This window comes from Eptesicus fuscus, chromosome 12 (assembly GCF_027574615.1).
Source record: "Eptesicus fuscus isolate TK198812 chromosome 12, DD_ASM_mEF_20220401, whole genome shotgun sequence".
Lineage (NCBI taxonomy): Eukaryota > Metazoa > Chordata > Mammalia > Chiroptera > Vespertilionidae > Eptesicus > Eptesicus fuscus.
In genome coordinates this window covers 33940384-33961469 of record NC_072484.1, presented here as the reverse complement: position 1 = coordinate 33961469, position 21086 = coordinate 33940384, and the positions used below count along the sequence as shown (strand labels likewise).

The window sequence follows — 21086 nt, the reverse complement described above, 5'->3', positions numbered from 1 at the left end:
TAATTCCAACATCTGTGTCAGCTTAGTTGTTGTCCATTGGTTATATTTTTTCATTTCAGTATGGATGGTCTGGTAATTGAACATGTGATTTTCTATTGTATCTTGGAGGTTACTAGCTTCTTCAGATATACGATGAAAATGTAAAACCTAGGAAACTCACTGCTGTGTACTTCCTTGGGTCCCAAGGTCATCAGTCATTGGCCTTCACTCCATCTTTCAGTCTCATTTTGTTCTGTACATAAAGTCTAAGATTTTTTGCTGTCAGGAGGAATAGGAAGTATACCTTTCTGTTGTGCCTCTGAATCAGACTTGATATTTAATAACCACATAATATTCCATTAATCTGATATATTGTAACTTAGGCTTTTATAAAACATTTAGCTGGTTTCAATTTTTAGTCACCATAAATAATGTTGAATAAATTATCTTAGTGCAGGTTATTATTTTGTTAGGATGAATTTCAAGGAGAGAAACTGGTCAAAGGAACTGCCTAGCTTAACATATCTAGAACACTGCCAACCTCCAGAATGTGTATTCTCCAAGTAAGTAGGTGGAATACAGAACATTTCCCTTTACCTTGCAGTGAAAAATGTCCATGCTTGCTCCTTGGTATAGTTAGGGACTACCACCATTTTACCTTACACACCAGAAACATAAGTGAACTAAACTCCAGGTACTTAATTGCATGGCCTTTTCTGACTTAGCTAATGAAGTCTCCTCCACATGGAACAACTGTTCCATTTACATATGCCTGCTAAAATTTTTACTCTTCTTTTCTTCAATAAAAGACTTATAAAGCTTTCTTAAATAGAGAAACATAACAATCTAAAGATGTCCATTTTCCTCCAAATTAGAATACATTTTCGACAAGCTGGTAGCAAAACTAAAAGAAAAAGAACTAAGTGGTAATTTCAAATGCAACACACATAAGGTAATTATTTAATCTATGAATAATGGCAGTTTTATTTATTTTACTCTAATCCTTATATCCTATTTGCTAGGCTAGAATGTTCAGGATTACTGAATAGAGGAAACATCCTTATCTGGTTCCTAATATCAGAAGGAAAGCTTTCAAAATTTCACCATAAAACATGAAACTTGCTTATAGATATTTTGTGTGTGTGTGTTATATATATATATATATATATATATATATATATATATATATATATAAAACAATCATCAGATTAAAGAAGTTCCTGCTACAACTGATTTGCTGAGTGTTTTTTAAAATAACAAATGGGTATTACAAACCTTTTTTCCTGCACCTTCCCCAAATATATAGTTTTAATACCATTAGAGACTGAATGTTTGTGACCCTTCAAAATTCATACAGTTAAAGCCTAATCCCCAATGTGTTGGAATTTGGAGGTGGGGCCTTTGGGAGGTCATCAGTGCCCTTATAAAAGAGAACCCCTAAGAACTCTCTTGCCCCTTTGCAAAAGGACACAGTGAGAAGACAGCCATCTATGAACCAGGGAACGGGCTCTCACCAGACACTGAATCTGCCAGAACCTCGATCGTGGACTTACCTGCCTCCAGAATTGTGAGTGTTGTTTCTAAATCATTCAGTGTACAGAATTCTATTATAACAGACTTAGACACTGAGCTTAATGAAAATACCAGTATATTAGAGTACAAATTGGTATAACATTAGAGAAAAACATTTGGCCTTATATACTAAATTTGTATATATGCATTCCCTACGAAATTCTAATTCCATTGTCTGGTGCAATGCTCACAGCAACATTATTTGTAATAGCCCCTATACAGAAAAACATTAACATAACAGATCCAAAATGAGTAACCTTAGAAAAGCCTGCAAGATTGAGCCATTGGCTGCTATCTACAAACTTGACTGATAAACAGTTTCCTACACTGATATAAATAAAACTTTTCCTAACCAAAAAGGTAGAAGCACTTCAAGTGTCTTGCAACAGATAAATGAATAAACAAATTGTGGAATATACACACAATAGAATATTATTTAACCTTTTATAAAAAGGTAGAAAATTCTGACACATGCTACAACATAGATGAACCTTGAGGACATTATGCAAAGTGAAATAAGCCAGCCATAAAAAGACAAATACTGTATGATTCCACTTATATGAGGAACCCAGATTAGCCAAGTAGATTGGTGATTGACAGGAGCTGGGGTTAGGAAGGAATGGGGAATTATTGTTTAATGGCATGGAGTTTCAGTATTGCAAGATAAAAGAGGCAGACAGTAATGATAGTTATACAACAATGAATATATTTATACCACCGAATTACTTTAAGGTGGTAAATTTTATGTGTATTTTACCACATCCTAATAATATCAGCTCTTTTTAAAAATGAGAAATAAGTGGACATACAAAGGGCAAGAGACATATGAAAACATGCTCAAAGTCACTAATCATGTGAGAGATGCAAATCAAAACGACAATGAGGTACCATCTCACACCTGTCAGAATGGCTATCATCAACAAATCAACGAACGACAAGTGCTGGCGAGGATGTGGAGAAAAAGGAACCCTAGTGCACTGCTGGTGGGAATGCAGACTGGTGTAGCCACTGTGGAAAACAGTATGGAGTTTCCTCAAAAAATTAAAAATGGAACTCCCATTTGACCCAGTAATCCCACTTCTAGGAATATATACCAAGAAATCAGAAACACCAGTCAGAAAGGATTTATGCACCCCTATGTTCATAGCGGCACAATTTACAACAGCTAAGATTTAGAAACAGCCTAAGTGCCCATCAGCAGATGAGTGGATTAAGAAACTGTGGTACATCTACACAATGGAATAATATGCTGCTATAAAAAAGGAACTCTTACCATTTGCAACAGCATGGATGGACCTGGAGAGCATTATGCTAAGTGAAATAAGCCAGTCGGAGAAAGATAAATATCACATGATCTCACTCATTTGTAGAATATAATCAACAACATAAACTGATGAACAAAAATAGATCCAGAGACAGAGAAGCATCGAACAGACTGTCAAACCTCAGAGGGAAGGCAGGGGAGAATGGGGTAAGAGATCAACCAAAGGACTTGTATGCATGCGTATAAGCATAACCAATGAACACAGACACTAGGAGGCTGGAGGGTGGGAGTGGCTGGGAGAAGTTAATGGGGGAAAAAGGAGACAAATGTAATACTTTAAGTAATAAAGAATATTTTTTAAAAAAGGGAAATAAAAAGTTAACCAAAGCATGACCATTTAAGAGACGATTACTATTTATACTTTCAGAGCTAGAAAAAAGATGCATGTTTTGGGGTTTCTTTTGGGGTCAGCAAATGAGGTTTGTTATTTTTTCTTTTACTATTGAAACTAGTGTTCCTGTTGCAGAAAAAATCCTGCAATAGGGTTTCCTGCTGCACTCTACCCCGCCCCGCCTGCTCTCCTCCCTTGTCCCCCGGCCCGCCTTCGCCTTCTCCGCCAGCCCGCCCCGCTCTCCTTCCTTCTCCCCCGGCCCGCCTTCTCCACCAGCCCGCCCCGCTCTCCTTCCTTCTCCCCCGGCCCGCCTTCTCCACCAGCCCGCCCCGCTCTCCTTCCTTCTCCCCCGGCCCCGCCTCCACTCCTCCCTTGTCCCCCGGCCCGCCTTCTCCACCAGCCCGCCCCGCTCTCCTTCCTTCTCCCCTGGCCCCGCCTCCGCTCCTCCCTTCTCCTCCCCCCGGCTTGCTAGCTTCTCCGCAGCTTTGCTCCCTTCAGCATCTCTTGGCTTCTTTCTAAGCTGTCTTGATATGCAAATTATCCGCCATCTTTGTTGGGGTAATTTGCATACTCGTCCTGATTGGTTGGTGGGCGCGGCTTGGCTGGTGGGCATGGCTTGGGCATAGCGAAGGTGCGGTCAATTTGCATATTTGTCTATTATTAGGTAGGATAATCTTTAAGCATAGACTCTACTTAATTTGTTGCTGGAATTGTCATAATATTCTGATGTCTGCTTTACTTCCAATTTTGTTCAAACTCTTTTTGACATTTAAGGCCAACTTTATTGGTCTAGATCCAATAAGATTTCTTCCATAGTACTGTAACATTTGACCAATAACACTTTTGTTTTTTCAAAACAAAAAACTTTCCCTAATTGATGAGGGTGGTTCACTGTGCCTGGACTATGTTTGCAATCAAGTTGGTTTATGCTGAACAATGGTCTCCTTCTGGGAGTCTGGAATTTGCTAAGTGCTAGTGGTTCTCAACCTTTCTAATGCCGCGACCCTTTAATACAGTTCCTCATGTTGTGGTGACCCCCAACCATAAAATTATTTTCGTTGCTACTTCATAACTGTAATTTTGCTACTGTTAATGAATTGTAATGTAAATATCTGTATTTTCCGATGGTCTTAGGCGACCCTGCTAGCGGTCCTCAACCTGTGGGTCGTGACCCACAGGTTGAGAACCGCTAGCAGGGTCGCCTAAGACCATCAGAAAACACAGATGTTTACATTACGATTCATAACAGTAGCAAAATTACAGTTATGAAAGTAGCAACGAAAATAATTTTATGGTTGGGGGTCACCACAACATGAGGAACTGTATTAAAGGGTCGCGGCATTAGAAAGGTTGAGAACCACTGTCAGCAGCTAGGCAAAGAGTGCCTGTGTGTCCAGACCACAGTAAAAACCTTGGGCACTGAGTCTCTAATATGTGTGTATACACACACACACACACACACACACACACACACACACACACACACACACTGAGTGGCCAGATTATTATGTGTTCAGAGATCATAATAATCTGGCCACTCAGTGTAAATCTTAGTTATAAGCATGACTCTATGTTAGGTCCTGGGAATTCTTCCAGTGAACCTCCATACATGGGGTATAAAAAGTATAAATTGTGGCATACTACTACAGTAAAACACACAGCAATGAAAATAAACAACCTACAGCTATATTAAACAACAGCGATTGAATCTCAAATGATTAATCATTTACTGCTTTTTGCGTTGCATGAAAGTTGTTTTTACCCATACTTGACCAAGAATCATTTAAGGTAGCAGTTCTTAAACTTTATATTCTCAGAATCCCTCTAATCTATTTGGGTTCCGTTGATCAATTATCAACCCTCTTAGAAATTAAGACAGAATTTGAAAAATGTTATTAATCCATTTAAAATAGCTATATTTTCCCCAAAAATATGTAGCGAGAAGAATGGCACAACTGTTACAGTTTTGCAAATCTCTTTCATATCTAGCTTAATAAAAGACAGCTGGGTTCTTCAAGATGCTTCTGCATTTAATCTGTTGCAACATTCTGTATCAAACAACCTCTAGAAAATTCAATCATACACTCACAAGAGAATAAGAGTGAAAAGGCAAGTAACATCTTAGTATGATCATGAAAATAATTTTTACCTCTTGGGCTTTCTAACAGTCTGAGAGAATCCCAGGGGTCCCTGATTACACTCTGAAAAGTGCAACATGAAAGTTTAATACTGTGATTCATCTTTACCACATATAGAGGCTAACATGCATGAGCATGGGGTGCTTTTACTGGAAATAAATCCTGAAGAATTTACAAACTTTGGGAACTGGCAGAACTTCCCTTATCTACACTGAGAGACAAACCCTACCCAGCTATCACTGTCAGAAAATCACTCCCTTTTACCATGGGTTCACCACACTCAGTATTGAAAGAAAAACTGTGTGTACCTTAAAAACTCCAAAGAAACTGTATTTTCATGAGGAGCTGTAGAACACTTCTTTATTATTATTTGATACTATTTAAATCATGAAACTTATAATTTTACAAATTATTCTTATGAAAATTAAGCTCGATACTTTTTCTTTTTCTCTGGCTTGGAAACAATGCACCAGGCACTGAATATATTAAGTAACAAAGCCTGTTGTTAATTTGGTTGAACCTCAGTGGCTTGTTGAAACTCAGTTTTAAGGCATATTCAAAGTTTCTTAATGGAATTAAATCAACAGCATAAGAAACTATTAGGTAAACATTATAGATTTGTTCTTTGATAAACTTTTTTTAAAAAATATGTTTTTAATGATTTCAGAGAGAGGAAGAGAGAGGGAGAGAGGGATAGAAACATCAATGAGAACCATCGATTGGCTGCTCCCTGCACACCCTCTACTGGGGATAGAGCCCACAACCCATGCATGTGCCCTGACAGGGAATTGAACCGTGACCTCCTGGTTCATTGGTTAATGCTCAACCACTGAGCCACACCGGCTGGGCTTGAAAAACATTTTTATACACGATTGAAATCCACAAATCAACAATTTTATACAAGTTATATTAATAACTAATCTAGTTTGTAGATTTTGCCACATTGCTACAGGATTGGGAGTGAGCAGAAATATGTACAACTTCTCTGCTGGCTTCAGTTTTGAGCCATATACGCAGGCAACTGTTGACAATGATGCTGTACTTACCACCAGTGCTAGAACAAGTGTCCGAACCTTCTCCCCAATCTCAGGTGAGATGTCATTGCCAAACTGTTGCAGAGTGGTGAGAAAGCGTTTTAACTTGCTGAGCTGCCGAGCACCACAGGTGGCTGGCAATTGTTGATTTGTTAGTGCAGATGACGTGGAAGAGGCAGGACCATTGCTGAATCTTTGTGGTGGTGATGGGGCACCATTCAGGGTAGGAGGAGAATGGTTGGTGCCATTGCTTACTAAAAGAAAGCCAAATGAAAGACTCAATGCAAAACACAAGAATCTTTGATACGTTCTTCTTGTTTGCATTCTCCTTCATTTATTCACTTCAATTTTGTAAAGCACGTGTTAAGAGTACACAAGACACTATTTCTACCCAACAAGATTGAGACATACTGTCAGGTAAAAAAAATGATAACAGAGTAACATAAAAGGTGTTAAAACAGAAGAGTAGAGTGCTACTACAGCAAAGAGAAGGACATCTAACTCTACTGGTGCCATGGGCAAGCGCAGGTAGTTTTAAGACTTCCTGCAAAGTTACTGGATGAGATAAATTTGGGAGAATATATTTCCAATGAATGGACACTGGTGTTCATCTTTTATGTCACATCTCGTCAATCTTAGGGTCCCAAAGAAGCTAAGGCAGTCTATTAGAATATAGCATGTGAACAAGACACACCAGAAAACAGTTGTTACTGTGAAAAATGTTTTTCCTAGGCTATAGGTTTGATGACTTATTCCTGCAGTAAGGTATATATCGCTTTGGCTATTCAGAATATTCATGTCCATCAGAGTCAGTTTTTCTCTGCCTTGACAGTGCTAGATTAACACTTCCAAATACTCATTCAATCAAGTATTTTTCTAGACAACACACAGGACACTCCCATTCTACATTTTGGCTTAAATTAGAATACATGTGATTAGTTCCAGTTTTTCTATTTTCCCATTATTCTTAGTCATATTTTGATAGTTTTAATTTGGTACACAATCCTAGAGCTAAATTCTTACCAGCATTAAGTAAAAATCTCCTTTTTCATTAAAGAGTGAAAAATTTAAAATTACCTAGTGTCTAAGAGTCAAGAGATTTTCACTTACTCATACCCAATCTAAGAATATAAAACTGTGTCTAAAAACATAAGAAACAATTTAAGTCAAGACTTAAGCCAAACTTAAAGAACATAATCATTTAATCTTTACCTAACTTAGAAAACTGTCATTTACTTATATTTTGCCTACTGCCAACTTGTTAATCATGAAAAATCTCCCACTTCCCTTCTTCCTCCAAGCCAGTCATAGTTGTTTGACCAATACTATTGCTACTTCTTGAGTGACCTTTATTCAAATTTGATCTGTAAACTCTTCTTCATCCTATATAGCTTAAATGACACCTGTATTAAGGATTCCTTGAGACTCTGCCGTAAGGTAGATTTAGTAATTCTTCTCTGTGTTACACATGCTTCCATTACGTTATTTACCAAATTATACTTATTTGCATTGCCTTAATATATAGCACACTTTTAAAAAATATTTTTATTGATTTCACAGAGGAAAGGAGAGAGAGAGAGATAGAAACATCAATGATGAAAGAGAATCATTGATTGGATGCCTCCTGCATGCCCCCTACTGGGGATAGAGCCCACAACTTGGGCATGTGCCCTGACCGGGAATCAAACCCTGATATCCTGGTTCATAGGTCAACACTCAACCACTGAGCTACACCAGCCGGGCTATTGTATACTTCTTGATTAATATTCTTACACATTCATGTATACTAAAATTAGCTAAGTTTTTTAAGCTGTGTATACTATATATACTTTAGCTTTGTTCATTAGCTAGAAATATTAAGTATTCAGGAAAATTCTGCTGAATATGACTCACTGCTTAAAAGACTAACAGTCTAAGGAAAAAAGAGTGCTTACTTTTCTAAGTCTTTCATTAAAAAGATCACTAGAGCTACTGGAAAGAAAGCTCAACACTCAGCCTCAGCAATCCTGAAAATTAGTTGCAATGGTCTGCGATTTCTTTGTGTTCACAGAAAGGTCAACTGCCACTGGAGAGCTGCCCTCTTTTGAAGCAGCCCATTAGAATAATACATTATTGTGCTTTTAGCCACTCTGTTGCCCAGACAAGTTTTTTCATGGCCTCTTTAGTGAAAGCATATGATTACATATTCTGAAATAAAACATGTCCACCCCCAAGTACACAAATATGGAGGTAAAAAGGACCAAATTTATATATACATATCCCCATCTGTATCTTGAAATCTGAATGATAGCTTGGGATCTGTTTCATTTCAAGACAGTACTTATATTTAAGGTGTATAACTTTGAGACAGAAAATGTAATTTAAGAAAAAAAAGATATCATAATTAATATCTTTCACTCTGGCTCAGATTGCTGCAGTTACCACTCACTCAATTTCAAATGTTTGACAAAATAAAAATTAAAGCTACTATTAAAGCTGTACCTCTTAGACTCCCTTCTCTTATTGTTAAAAATAATTTTCACAGAAAACATAAATGTTTAAGCAAAAATAGTGTGCAAGCTTGTGCAATGGTATTTAAATAAGAAAATGCATATAGCACCTAGTACACTGCTCTAACTTGATATGGATGGGTAGTACCCAAATATGAATTTTCTGCTTTATGAGGCAAAATGTCTGTAAGGGTCAATGTGAACTGGATGTAACATGGGCATGGAAAGACAGAACACAAATTAAAATCTAGATGTGTGTGTCTCTCTCTAGATTTCAGATTTTAAATTGAGGCTTTTTGGTTTGTTTGTTTTTTAATATGTATGTACGACTGAATTTGCTGAGTTATAAAATTTGTGGAAATTCAGCTTTAGAAGATACTGCCAAACAATTTTCTCATACTTAAACAATGTATGAGTGTTCAGGTTGCTCCACACATACTCACCAACACTTGACAATTCTTTTCACTTTGAACATTCTTATGGGTGTACATGGTATTGCACTAGGTTTTAGTTTGCATTTCCTGGATGACTACTTAAGTTGAACGCCTCAGACTTATTGGCTAATATAATTCTTATTAGCTGAATTGTGTCCCCCTCAAATTCCCATATTGAGGTTCTAACCCCTCGGTAACTCAGAATGTGACTATATTTGGAGATAGGACCTTTAAAGGTTAATTGATGTCATATGGGTAGTCCCTGATCCATTATGACTGTTGTCCTTAAGAAGAGAAAGGGACAACATGAATGTGTTGGCACAGAGGCAAGGGCATGGGAGAATATAGCAAGAAGGCAGCTTTTTCAAGTTAAGGACAGAGGTCTGGGGGGGGAAGGGGGGGAATCAAACCTACTGACACCTTGATCTTGGACTTCTATCCTCTAGAACTTTTAAAAAATAAATTTCTGTTGTTTAAGCTACTTAGACTATAGTATTCTGTTATGGCAGCCCTAGCAAACTAATACAATATTCTCTTTTTTGTAAAGAGACTTAGCATGATAGTCCTGGAAAACTTTTAGAAATAATTCAATAACTTTATGAATCTTACTTTAATTCCTATAAATCAATCTAACTTTAATTCATTATTTTAGAACTGAAGAATTTAAAACACCTACTTCCCAGACAAAGAGTATGAAAAAAATATTGGGACTACTAAATTTCCAAATGCCCAAATTAGCTAAGTACTATTCTCAGAGGGCAAAAGCAATCTATAAAAGAAATAATCAGATATACATTTCTGATATATATCTCTTTTAATAGCCATTTTGAAAACCTTGTGAATGGTATATGCAGAAGGCTTAATGGGAGTCAGTCACATAGATACAAATGTCACTCTGAACCACAAACTCAAGTAATTAAGAGTTCTCACATGCTGTAGGAGTAAATGACACTGGTCTGGGTCCTCCGGGATTTATTGGTGGGAGGGGTGGCATGGTGGGAGGTGAGGATCTTGACTGTATCTTCACTTCCACAGGCGATCCAGGCATTGCTGGCACCCTTTTCTCAGGACCAACTGTAGAGAATAAAACAAATGGAGGTCAGAGTTTTCTATAAAATAATAAAAATAGTGACAATAATTTGAAATACTAACATACTGGTATTTTCCTAGAGGACTGAGAAGAAAATGCTTAGTTTAATAGACTGAATAGTGGTCCCCAGAAAGATATTTACCTCTTAATCCCTTGAATTGTAAATGTTTCCTTATTTGGAAAAAGGGTCTTTGAAAATGCAGTTAAAGATTTTGAGAGGAGGAGATAATCCTGGATTATCTGGTGGGCTCCAAATCCAATAGAGGCAGTCCTTGGGTTACGTAGGACTCGACGTACGTCGTTTTGTGGTTATGTCGCCATCTCCCATTTATTTATATATAAAAAAAGTTCCGTCATTTTGACATATGTGCATATGTGCTTTATGTTTTTTATTATTTATTTACCACAAGAAAATGTCAGGAATTGTTATCTTTCTTTTAAAATTTTTTTACCGTTTCACTTCATTACTGCTATGTATGTGCTCCATGTGAGTGACGTAGGTGCTCATGTAGGTGGGTTCTGACTTACGGTGAAAATCGCATTACATCGCGCCGTAGGAATGGCTCTACTGTATAAATGAAACCCTCATAAGAAGAGCTGAAGAGATACACACAAACCGAAGACTACGTGAAGACACAGTCACACAGAGAGGATACAGTGTGATGATGGAGGCAGAGATTAAGTGATGCATCTACAAGCCAAGGAATGGCAAGGATTATCAGCCAGCACTAGAAGCCAGGAAGAGTGGTATGGAATAGATTCTTCCTCTGAGGCCCCAAGAAGGAATCAACGCTCCTGATACCTTAATTTTAGACCACTGGCCCCCTGAACTATGAGAGAAGATCATTGTTTTAAGCCACCCAGTCTGTGGAACTTTGCTACAGCAATCCTAAAAAACTAAAACAAGACAACAAGGTCAAAGATTGATGAGACTAGAAAGTTAACAGTGAGGATAGTGGCTGGGAAAGAAAGAAACCAGTTTATAAATTCTGCTGATTTCAACTACATTCTGTATAACTTCTCTTTATAAGTGAATCAAGTTAATAGGGGGAAAAAAACTAATGGGGAACTATTTAGATCAGTAGGTGTCAACTGCATGGCATAGAAACAATATAATCAGTTGTATATAAATTACAATGAGTGAAGTACTAATTTTTGTTGTTGTTGCTAATCCTCACCCAAGGATATTTTTCCATTGATTTTTAGAGTGTGGAAGAGAGGGAGGGGGAGAAACATATGTAAAAACATTGATGTGAGAGAGACACATTGATTGGTTGTCTTCTGCAAACAGGATAGAACCTGCAATCTAGGTACGTGCCCTTGACTAGGAATCGAAGCCGGACCCTTCAGTGTATGGGTGGACACTCTAACCATCAAGCAATACTGTCCTGGGCTAAAGCACTAAATTTTTATACATATCAACTACTCTAATAAGAAAAAAGAAGTGGGTTCAACATCTTTAACATCAGGCATATAAATGTCGCTTATAATATTTGTTCAAAAAGATGAAAAGTAGAGATGATTCTAAACCAAGCATAGGCTACTTCACCCATGGGGATCATACATAAGCAGTGTTTGATAACAGTAGACAGCAACCAATTCCAGAAAAGATAAATCTGATAGATTATACTTAATGACATTAGAATTAGGGCTGAGCTCATATAAATAAGATTTGAGCCCTAGCTGGTTTGGCTCAGTGGACAGAGCATCGGCCTGTGGACTGAAGAGTCCCAGGTTCGATTCCAGTCAAGGGCACATTCCTGGGTTGCGGGCTTGATCCCCAGTGTGGGGTGTGCAGGAGGCAGCCAATCAATGATTTTCTCTCATTGATGTTTCTATCTCTCTCCTTTCCCTTCCTCTCTGAAATCAATAAAAATTATTTTTAAAAAAGACTTGATTCTGAAGAGTAATATTTTAATATCTTCAAAGTAATTTTCCCCATTAAAGGGAACTTGTTATATACTTGGTTAATAACAGAGCCAAGGCTACCATAATCACCTTTAAGTTGAGCTATTTGCCTTTCAGTAATTCAAAGTTTTTCACTGAAGTTCCATGTATTTATTCTCCAATAAATTCAAGTAAAGTACAAGAAATGGACATCAAAGGTTCAAATGAGAATGTTAAATCAAAGATTTCTTTCAGTGGCATCACAGTTGTAAACACAATACATATAAGAGCATTCATGACATGGCAATAGGCACATCTTCGCACATTCATGGGCATGGTCTAATGTGGAAAATATCCCCAAATATTATTTTTAATGCTGCAGTTTGCCACATTTTTGGGAAGAAATATAATGAATGCAGGAAGTCAATCAAGGAAGCAATGCCCCGAAATTGCAAATTCCCCAACAAAAATGTGCAGCTCTCCAAGAGCCATGTGGGCAACACTCTGCCAGCCTTCCCCCTCTCTCTGTCCAGGACATTTTCTTTGTAAAATTGATGGTTGTCTTATCTGATTAGTGGACTAATGAGCTGTTGCGCTTGCCTTTTTCTTCTTGACAGTATTTTCTCAATGCCCTTCAGAGAAAAGTTGACACATTTCCAGCACTTCCATCTGGGGCCCAGCTTTCTGGAGGATTGGGGACGGGGGGTAGGGAAGGAAGGAACTGACAGTTGTCTCGCACTGTTATGTGTTGTGTATGGTGTGCAATAACCTAGAGGGAGCCTTTCTTCAGACCACCTGCCTTTACAGCAAGGGCGCCAAAGGCCTGAAGAGGGCTTAGCAATGAGGTGTGTTTTAACATTCAGTACTTGGCAGAATGAAAAACTCAGAGCTGCCCAAATGCAGAATGTTAAATAATATGCCAAGTAAAAACTTAGATACTGGGTAAAACTTAGCCCCCAGAGTACCATTTACAGATTAAAACTACCCATATCTCTTGTTCAGGTCACTATTCACAAACCTGAAACACTAGTTATTCCTCATGTTTCAAGCAATGAAAAAGCATGAGTACACAGACTAAGAGATTTGCTGTGAATCCTCATTCTGTTACTAATGAATTTTTATCAAATAATTTAATCTTCGTGGGTCAAATTTTCAACACTAGTAGCCCAGTGCACGGACTCATGCACACTGAAAGGTAATTAATTAGAAAAAATATTTTAATATCGCTATTCACCCTTTCTCTATAATAGAAGTGTCAGAGATTAAAGAAAATTAGTAAGATGTATATGAAAATAATATATAAATTGATTAATAAATAACAATAACAACATGATATAACAACAACAAAGACATGATATAAAAACAACATTGATAAAAACAATGACTGGTAAATTGATTAAACTTATTCTATATATCCCTGTATACCACATTAAGAGTAAAAACACTTTCAAAGTGCTTGTCTAATTTCCCTTGTGATGAAGTATTTACAACTTTAACGTCACACAGTCTTCAAACTTGAGAGAAAGCAACATATAACTGACCGTGTCCGAAAACTGGTTCAGGTAGGACTATTCCTACTGTGTCTAGAGTTTGTCCTTGTGATTTATTAACAGTCATTGCAAATCACATTCAACCACTGAGCCACATCAGCTGGGCAAAATCACATTTCTTGAAAACAAATCAGACTCCTAACTAAAAAACAATTGGAAAGTTTTAAAGAGAATGATCTTTGGAGGCAGAGGCCGAAGGTAGATAATTATGTTTTTTGTACATATAAACATACATTTATATGGTTCAAAATCAATATAAAAAGAAATATTCCTGGCCTGTGTCCCTACATACTCCACCCCATAGGTAACCATTTTAATTGGTTTCTTATGTATCCTTCCATTCTTTCCTGGTACAAATGAGCAAACATAAATATAAATTCTTATCCTAGCCCAGTTGGTATGGCTCAGTGGTTGAGGTTGACCTATGAACCAGGAGGTTACAGTTCGATTCCCGGTCAGGGCACATGCGTGGGTTGCGGGCTCGATCACCAGTATGAGATGTGCAGGAGGCAGCCAATCAATGATTCTTATCATTTATGTTTCTATCTTTCCCTTCCCTCTCTAAAATCAATTAAAAATATATTTTAAAAAATTCTTATCCCAATCCCCATGTATATACAAGGTAACATAATTACATTAAACTGAATGCTCCCAATAATGGCCTCTCTTGTAGCAATCCCTTTTGCAATGCATCAGGAAGTGGGTTCTATTCCTATCTTCTAAACCAGGCCAAGCCCTCCGACTTGCTTTGGTAATGTGATGGGAGTTACAGAGTGCCAGTTCTAGGCCTGTCTTGGAACCCAGGTTCTGCCATTAAAGCAAATCCCAACTAGTCTACTGGACGATGAGACCACATGGAGCAGAGAGAAATGAGCTGTACCAGCTAAAGCTGGCTGATCCCCAAACATGTGAGAGCCTAACATAATGAGTCTGATCTGCAGCTAGCTGACTGAAGACATGTGAATGAGTAAGCACAACCAAAAGCAGAAATGTTTGACTCATAAGCAAAAAAACAACAACAAACAAAAACACACACACAAAAAAAACAACAAAAAAAAAAGCAAAAAATAAAAAATAGCCTGACCCATATGGCTCAGTGGTTGAGCGTTGACCCACACACCAAGAGATCACCTGTTTGATTCCTGGTCAGGGCACATACCCAGGTTTGGGCTCAATCCCCAATAGGGGGCATGCAGGAGGCAGCCAGTCTATGTTCTCTCTCATCTATGTTTCTCACTCTTTTCTCCTCCCTTCCTCTCTCTCTAAAATCAGTAAGAACATATATTTTTTTAAAATATATTTTATTGATTTTCCACAGAGAGGAAGGGAGAGGGATAGAGAGCCAGAAACATCGATGAGAGAGAAACATCGACCAGCTGCCTCCTGCACACCCCCCACCGGGGACGTGCCCGCAACCAATGCACATGCCCTTGACCGGAATCGAACCTGGGACCCCTCAGTCCGCAGACCGACGCTCCATCCACTGAGCCAAACCGGTTTCGGCAACATTTTTTTTTTTTTAAAAGAAAATGAAAAGGAAGAAATTAAATGATCATTTTGTACATACAAGATGATTTTACAGGAAACCAAAATAATCTATCACCCAAGTATTAGAATTAATATGTAAGTTCAACAAGGTTACTAGAGCAAAGCCCAATCTTTTAAAAATTAGTTGCATTCCAGCCCTGGCTGGTTTGGCTCAGTAGTTAGAGCGTCAGCATATGAACCAAAGGGTCGTGGGTTCAATTCCAGGTCAAAGGCACATACTTGGGATGCAGGCTCGATTCCCAGACCCCCAGTCGGGGCACCTACAGAAGGCAACTGATCAATGTTTCTTTCTCTTTTTCTTTTTTCTCTCTCTCCTTCTCTCTAAGCATGTCCTCAGGTAAGAACAAAAAATAAGCAAGGAAATAATAAACAACATATTCAGGATGATGACTATTGTAAAGGGAAGGAAAGGGACGGAATCAGACACAGTTACAAATTGTAGTTCTAATGTTTCGCTTCTTTAAAAGCTCTGAAGCAAAATATTAAACAAAACATTAAAATCTGACAAGCAAAAAGGGGGTACATGAGTGTTTGTTATACTGTACTTTTTTCTTATTTTGTAAGCCTGAAATATTTTATAAGAAAAGGTCACTGGCTACAGTGGGGAAATGGTGAGGTCACAGTGCAGGCAAAGACTACTTATAAGGTTGTTATAGTGAGATATGATTGTGGCCTGAGATAGGGAGTATCAACAGGCATGGTAAAAGGGGGTTGGATTTCAGAGATATTTAGTTAGAACAGGATAGAGTTAGAAAAGGATTTGTTGAATGATTAGATGTGGAAGATAAATTGGGGTAACATCTGGAATTACTGACCAAGATAGAGGCAACTAGAGAACTATGTTTAAGGGGAGAGATGAAGAGTTCCATATGTATTGAACATACTGCTTTCATGATGCCTCTGTGATAGCCAAGAGGATGTTCCGGTTGATAAATTCAGAAGTCTGGTGTTGAAAAGAATAGTCTGGTCTAAAATTGTGAGTTATCAGTATAAAAATAAGAAAATTTTGGCTATAAGAGGTTAAAAAGATGTTATGTTTCAAAAACAAATAAAATGAATTATGCCTGCTGATTTTTTTCCCTATTGACTTTTACTCCATATTCAGTGTTAAGAATGGATAGTTAACTATTATACACTAAATATTTGATCATACTTTAATAGTTTATTCAATTTCTCTTCTTCAAGATCGTTTTTTTAGATTAGTTGTAAAGTCAAATATTTATAACGTGTTTACAAGACCCTAACTCTCATTATTTCCCATGCTCTAAAATTTGTCTATATACTGTTCCACAGAAAATTGTGCTTTGCATTTCTCTGCAGATGCTTTCTGTTCCCAATTCTAGAGAGCCAGGCTCAGCTAACCATGTCCATCTTCATTCTAAACCAATGCCCTTTTAGGATAATTCCACTCACAGGGAAAGTATAAGACAGGAAAGAAGGACAGAAAAAGGGATATGGTAAGAAAGGTGTTATTTTCATAAACTAGAATTTTTAAAAAGTTATTTTTATGAAATTTTTTTATTAGTTTGTTAGAGGTGCCTTAAGAAAGTATCACATACTGAGTGGCTTAAATTACAGAACCCACTTTCTCAAAATTTTGGAAGGCAGAGGTGTTGACAGGACTTGTTTCTTCTGTGGCCTCTCTCCTTGGCTTATGGGTGGCTGTCTTCTCCCTGTGTCTTCATACATAATCTATGTCCAAATTTCCTCTTCTTATATGGATATCCAGTCATATTGACCCACCCTAATGATCTCATTTTAATTTAATTGCTGCATTAAAGACTCTGTCTCCAAATTCAGTCACATTCTGAGGTTCTGGGGTATTAGGACTTCAACATATAAATTTGTAGGGAACACAATTCAGCCCAATAGTGGGGGTGGGAATGATGAAGAAAGCAGATTAAGGAGGTTGACCAGATTTTCCTGAATTGAATTTTAGTATTCTCTCATTCATTCATTCAAAAATAGTTGAGTAATTACAAGATATCTTACTGCTGAGGATAGACAGTAAATAAAACAAAAGGAAATAAAAGATAGAGCTCCAGGAACAATTCTATAGTTTTTAGCCTGGAAGGATGGAGTTGCCATCTACTGAGAAGGGTGAAATATGAAAGGAAAATGGGTGGAGGGGTAGAGACCAGGACTAAATTTGAAATGCCTAGTAGATATTCAAATGGGGATGTTGGAATAGGCAGCTGGATATAAAAGTATAGAGATGAGGCCTGGGGTGGGAAAGTCTGAGCTCCGGATTAACCTTTTGCACTCGGATGTCGAGTGTGACTCGACACGGTTAGCATCGGTAGCAGCTCGTATGTATTTGAAATATAAAAAAATCCAAATAAATAAGTTTGTATGAAAAGAAACTCCAGTTTTTTATTCTACTGCCGTGCTTTGTAAAATCTGGGGTATTTAGAAAATTAAATCCCGAGTAGAATAAAGGAATAGAGAAAAAAGCAAGCGAGTGCAAAGGTTAAAGGTTGTCAACTGATGAAAATATCGATGCTATTTAAAGCTTGAAACTGGATTATTTTAGAGGAAGTGAGTATAGAATAGAGCTGGGGTCCTCAAACTTTTTAGACAGGGGGCCAGTTCACTGTCCCTCAGACCGTTGGAGGGCCGAACTATAGTTTAAAAAAAACTATGAACAAATTCCTATGCACACTGCACATATCTTATTTTGAAGTAAAAAAACAAAACGGCAAAAACACCCGCATGTGGCCCACGGGCCGTAGTTTGAGGACGCCTGGAATAGAGGTTCAAGGACTGATCTTCAGGTACTCCAATTTTTAGGGGTCAAAGAGAGGAAAAAAAACTAAAAAAAAAAAAAAAAAAAGAGAGAGAGAGAGAGAGAGAGATTGAACCTGGCCCATGTGGTTGAGTGGCGACCCATGCACCAGGAGGTCAATGGTTTGATTCCCAATCAGGGCATATGCCCATGTTTCAGGCTCAATCCCCAGCATGGGGCAAGCAGGAAGCAGCCTATAGATGCTGATGCATTGATGTTTCTATCACTCTCTCCCTCTTCCTTCATCTCTCTCTAAAATCAATTAAAAAAATATTTAAGCCCTAGCTGGTTTGGCTTAGTGGACAGAATGTCAGCCTGTGGACTGAAGGGTCCTGAGTTCGATTCCGGTCAAGGGCACATGCCAGGGTTGCAGGCTCGATCCCCAGTAGGGGACGTGCAGGAGGCAGCCAATCAATGATTCTCTCTCATCATTGATGTTTCTATCTCTACCCCTCTCTCCCTTCCTCTCTGAAATCAATAAAAATATATTTAAAAAATATTTAAAAGAAAAGAAATGGTCTGGAAGGAGACATTAACCTTTAATAATAAAAAAAAAGATTGAAAATGAGCAGTCCCTTGCTTCTTGGTGAGCCTGGCTAGAGGTTCATCAATCTTGTTTATCCTTTCAAAGAACCAGCTTTTGGTTTCATTGATCTTTTGTATTGTTTTTTGGTCTCTATGTCATTTATTTCTGCTCTGATCTTTATTATCTCCTTCTTTCTGCACACTCTAAGCTTTTCTTGTTGCTCTCTTTCTAATTCTTTAAGTTGTAGAGTTAGATGATTTACTACCATTTTTTCTTGTTTTTTGAGGTAGGCCTGTTGAGCTATAAACTTCCCTCTCAGGACTGCTTTCATTGTGTCCCATAGATTTTGGATTGTTGTGTTTTCATTGTCATTCGTTTCCAGGATGTTTTTGATTTCTTCTTTGATCTCTTTGGTAACCCAATCATTGTTTAATAGCATGCTATTCAGCTTCCAAGTGTTTGAAATTTTTAAATTTTTATTGTAGTTTATTTCTAATATTATGCCATTGTGGTCTGAGAAGATGCTTGATATGATTTCAATCTTCTTGATTTTGGAGAGACTTTGCCTGTGACCCAATATGTGGTCTATCTTTGAAAATGTCCCATATGCACTTGAGAAGAATGTATATTCTGTGGCTTTGGGGTGAAATGTTCTGAAGATGTCAATTAAATCCATCTGATCTAATGATTCTTTTAGGATTGCTGTTTCTTTGCTGATTTTTTGTCTAGAGGATTTATCCAGTGATGTTAGTGGGGTATTAAAGTCCCCTACTATGATTGTATTGTTGTCAATCTCTCCCTTGACATTTTCCAATTTTTTTTCATGTATTTGGGTGCTCCTGCATTGGGTGCATATATGTTTATCAGGGTTATATCCTCTTGTTGCATCGATCCCTTTAGTATATTATGAAGTGGCCTTTCTTATCTCTTATGGCCTTCACTCTGAGGTCTATTTTGTCAGATATAAGTATTGCTACCCCAGCTTTATTTTTCATTTCCATTTGCCTGAAAGATATTTTTCCATCCCTTCACTTGCAGTCTGTGTTGAGTCCCTTGTTCTGAGGTGGGTCTCTTGTAGACAGCATATATATGGATCATTTTTTTTATCCATTCAAACACTCGATGTCTTTTGATTGGAGCATTTAGTCCATTTACGTTTCAAGTTATTATTGATATGTACTTGTTTGTAGCCATTTTTATTTTTTGTGTCTGTGTTCCTTTTTCCTTTTTTATTTCTTCTTTTTACACCAGTCCCTTTAGCATTTCTTACATTGCTGGCTTGGTAGTGATAAACTCCCTTAGCCTTTTTTTTGTGAGAGTGGGATAAGGGGGTGGGGAGGGGAGGGCAATGGGGGGATAAGGACACATATGTAATACCTTAATCAATAAAGAAAAAATTTAAAAAAATAAAAACATCTAAAAAAACTATGTCAAGTCATTATGAGTGTACCTTAAACTTACATAGAGCTGTATGTCAATTATACCAATAAAAGTGAAAAGGAAATTTTAAAAAGAAAATGAGCAGCCAAGAAAATGGGGGGAAAAACCCAGAAGCCAAGTAGCAGGCCCTCTGGATTTCAAGATAAAATACATAAATATTCACATAGGAATACATTCTAGCTATTTAGGTGATTATAGGGATTAAGCCTATGGTTAAGAAAATATCTTTAAAAACCAATTATTTTAAAACGTTCACTTTTGTCAAAGTATCAGCAAACAAGAATATAATTACAAAAAGGTTAGAACAAATATATTATTTGTAGCAAAGGATACAAAAGCATTTTAAGAGACTACACACAAATCTCACTCCAGAATTTAATTGGGACAAAACAAGTATAATGGCTAAAGTACTTTAGGCCAAATAAAATAGTTAATATAAAATTTTCCTTCCTCCCCCAATTTAAGACTATCTCTTAGCTAAAATAGAACATATAGAAAATATGAAAAAGCTTTTATGCAGCAAAACATACTAGGTGTACCGTTAATAATGCGGATTTTGTAATCAAAGAAAACATGATAATTTCAAGAGAAACATCAAAAGTGCTTTATTCAAAGTAATGTCCATCGCTAGCTACACATTTCCCCCATATTTCAGGTAATTTATGGATATCATCCCAATAGAACTTATCTTGTTTTGAGGCAAACCATTCAGAGACCCAATTTTCCACTTCTTTGTACGTTTTGAAGTGCTGCTCAGAAAGTGCATGTGCCATGATCGGAACAAGTGGTAATCTGAAGGAGCAAGGTCTGGTGAATATGGCAGATAAAATACATAAATATATGTATTTTAATACTTATACTTCCCAGGGTTAATACTTCCCAGGCAAGATCTTTTAACCTGTCTTTATCTGGTTTTGAAATGTGTGATGGTGCGTTATCACGAAGCAAAATTACTTTGC

At 37.4% G+C, this 21086-nt stretch overlaps 1 protein-coding gene across 4 annotated transcripts in view; it reads right to left on the bottom strand.

Moving 5' to 3' along the window:
- Positions 1-21086, bottom strand: part of CBFA2T2 (CBFA2/RUNX1 partner transcriptional co-repressor 2) — a 153002-nt gene that overhangs the window by 34085 nt on the left and 97831 nt on the right. For all 4 annotated transcript variants that reach the window (XM_028157933.2, XM_028157934.2, XM_054724467.1 and 1 more), the window contains exons 2-3: positions 10232-10375; positions 6391-6632 (exon numbers count right to left, since the gene is read on the bottom strand). In XM_028157933.2, coding sequence (XP_028013734.2) covers positions 6391-6632; positions 10232-10375 — 386 coding nt within the window. The remainder of the gene's footprint in view (positions 1-6390; positions 6633-10231; positions 10376-21086) is intronic.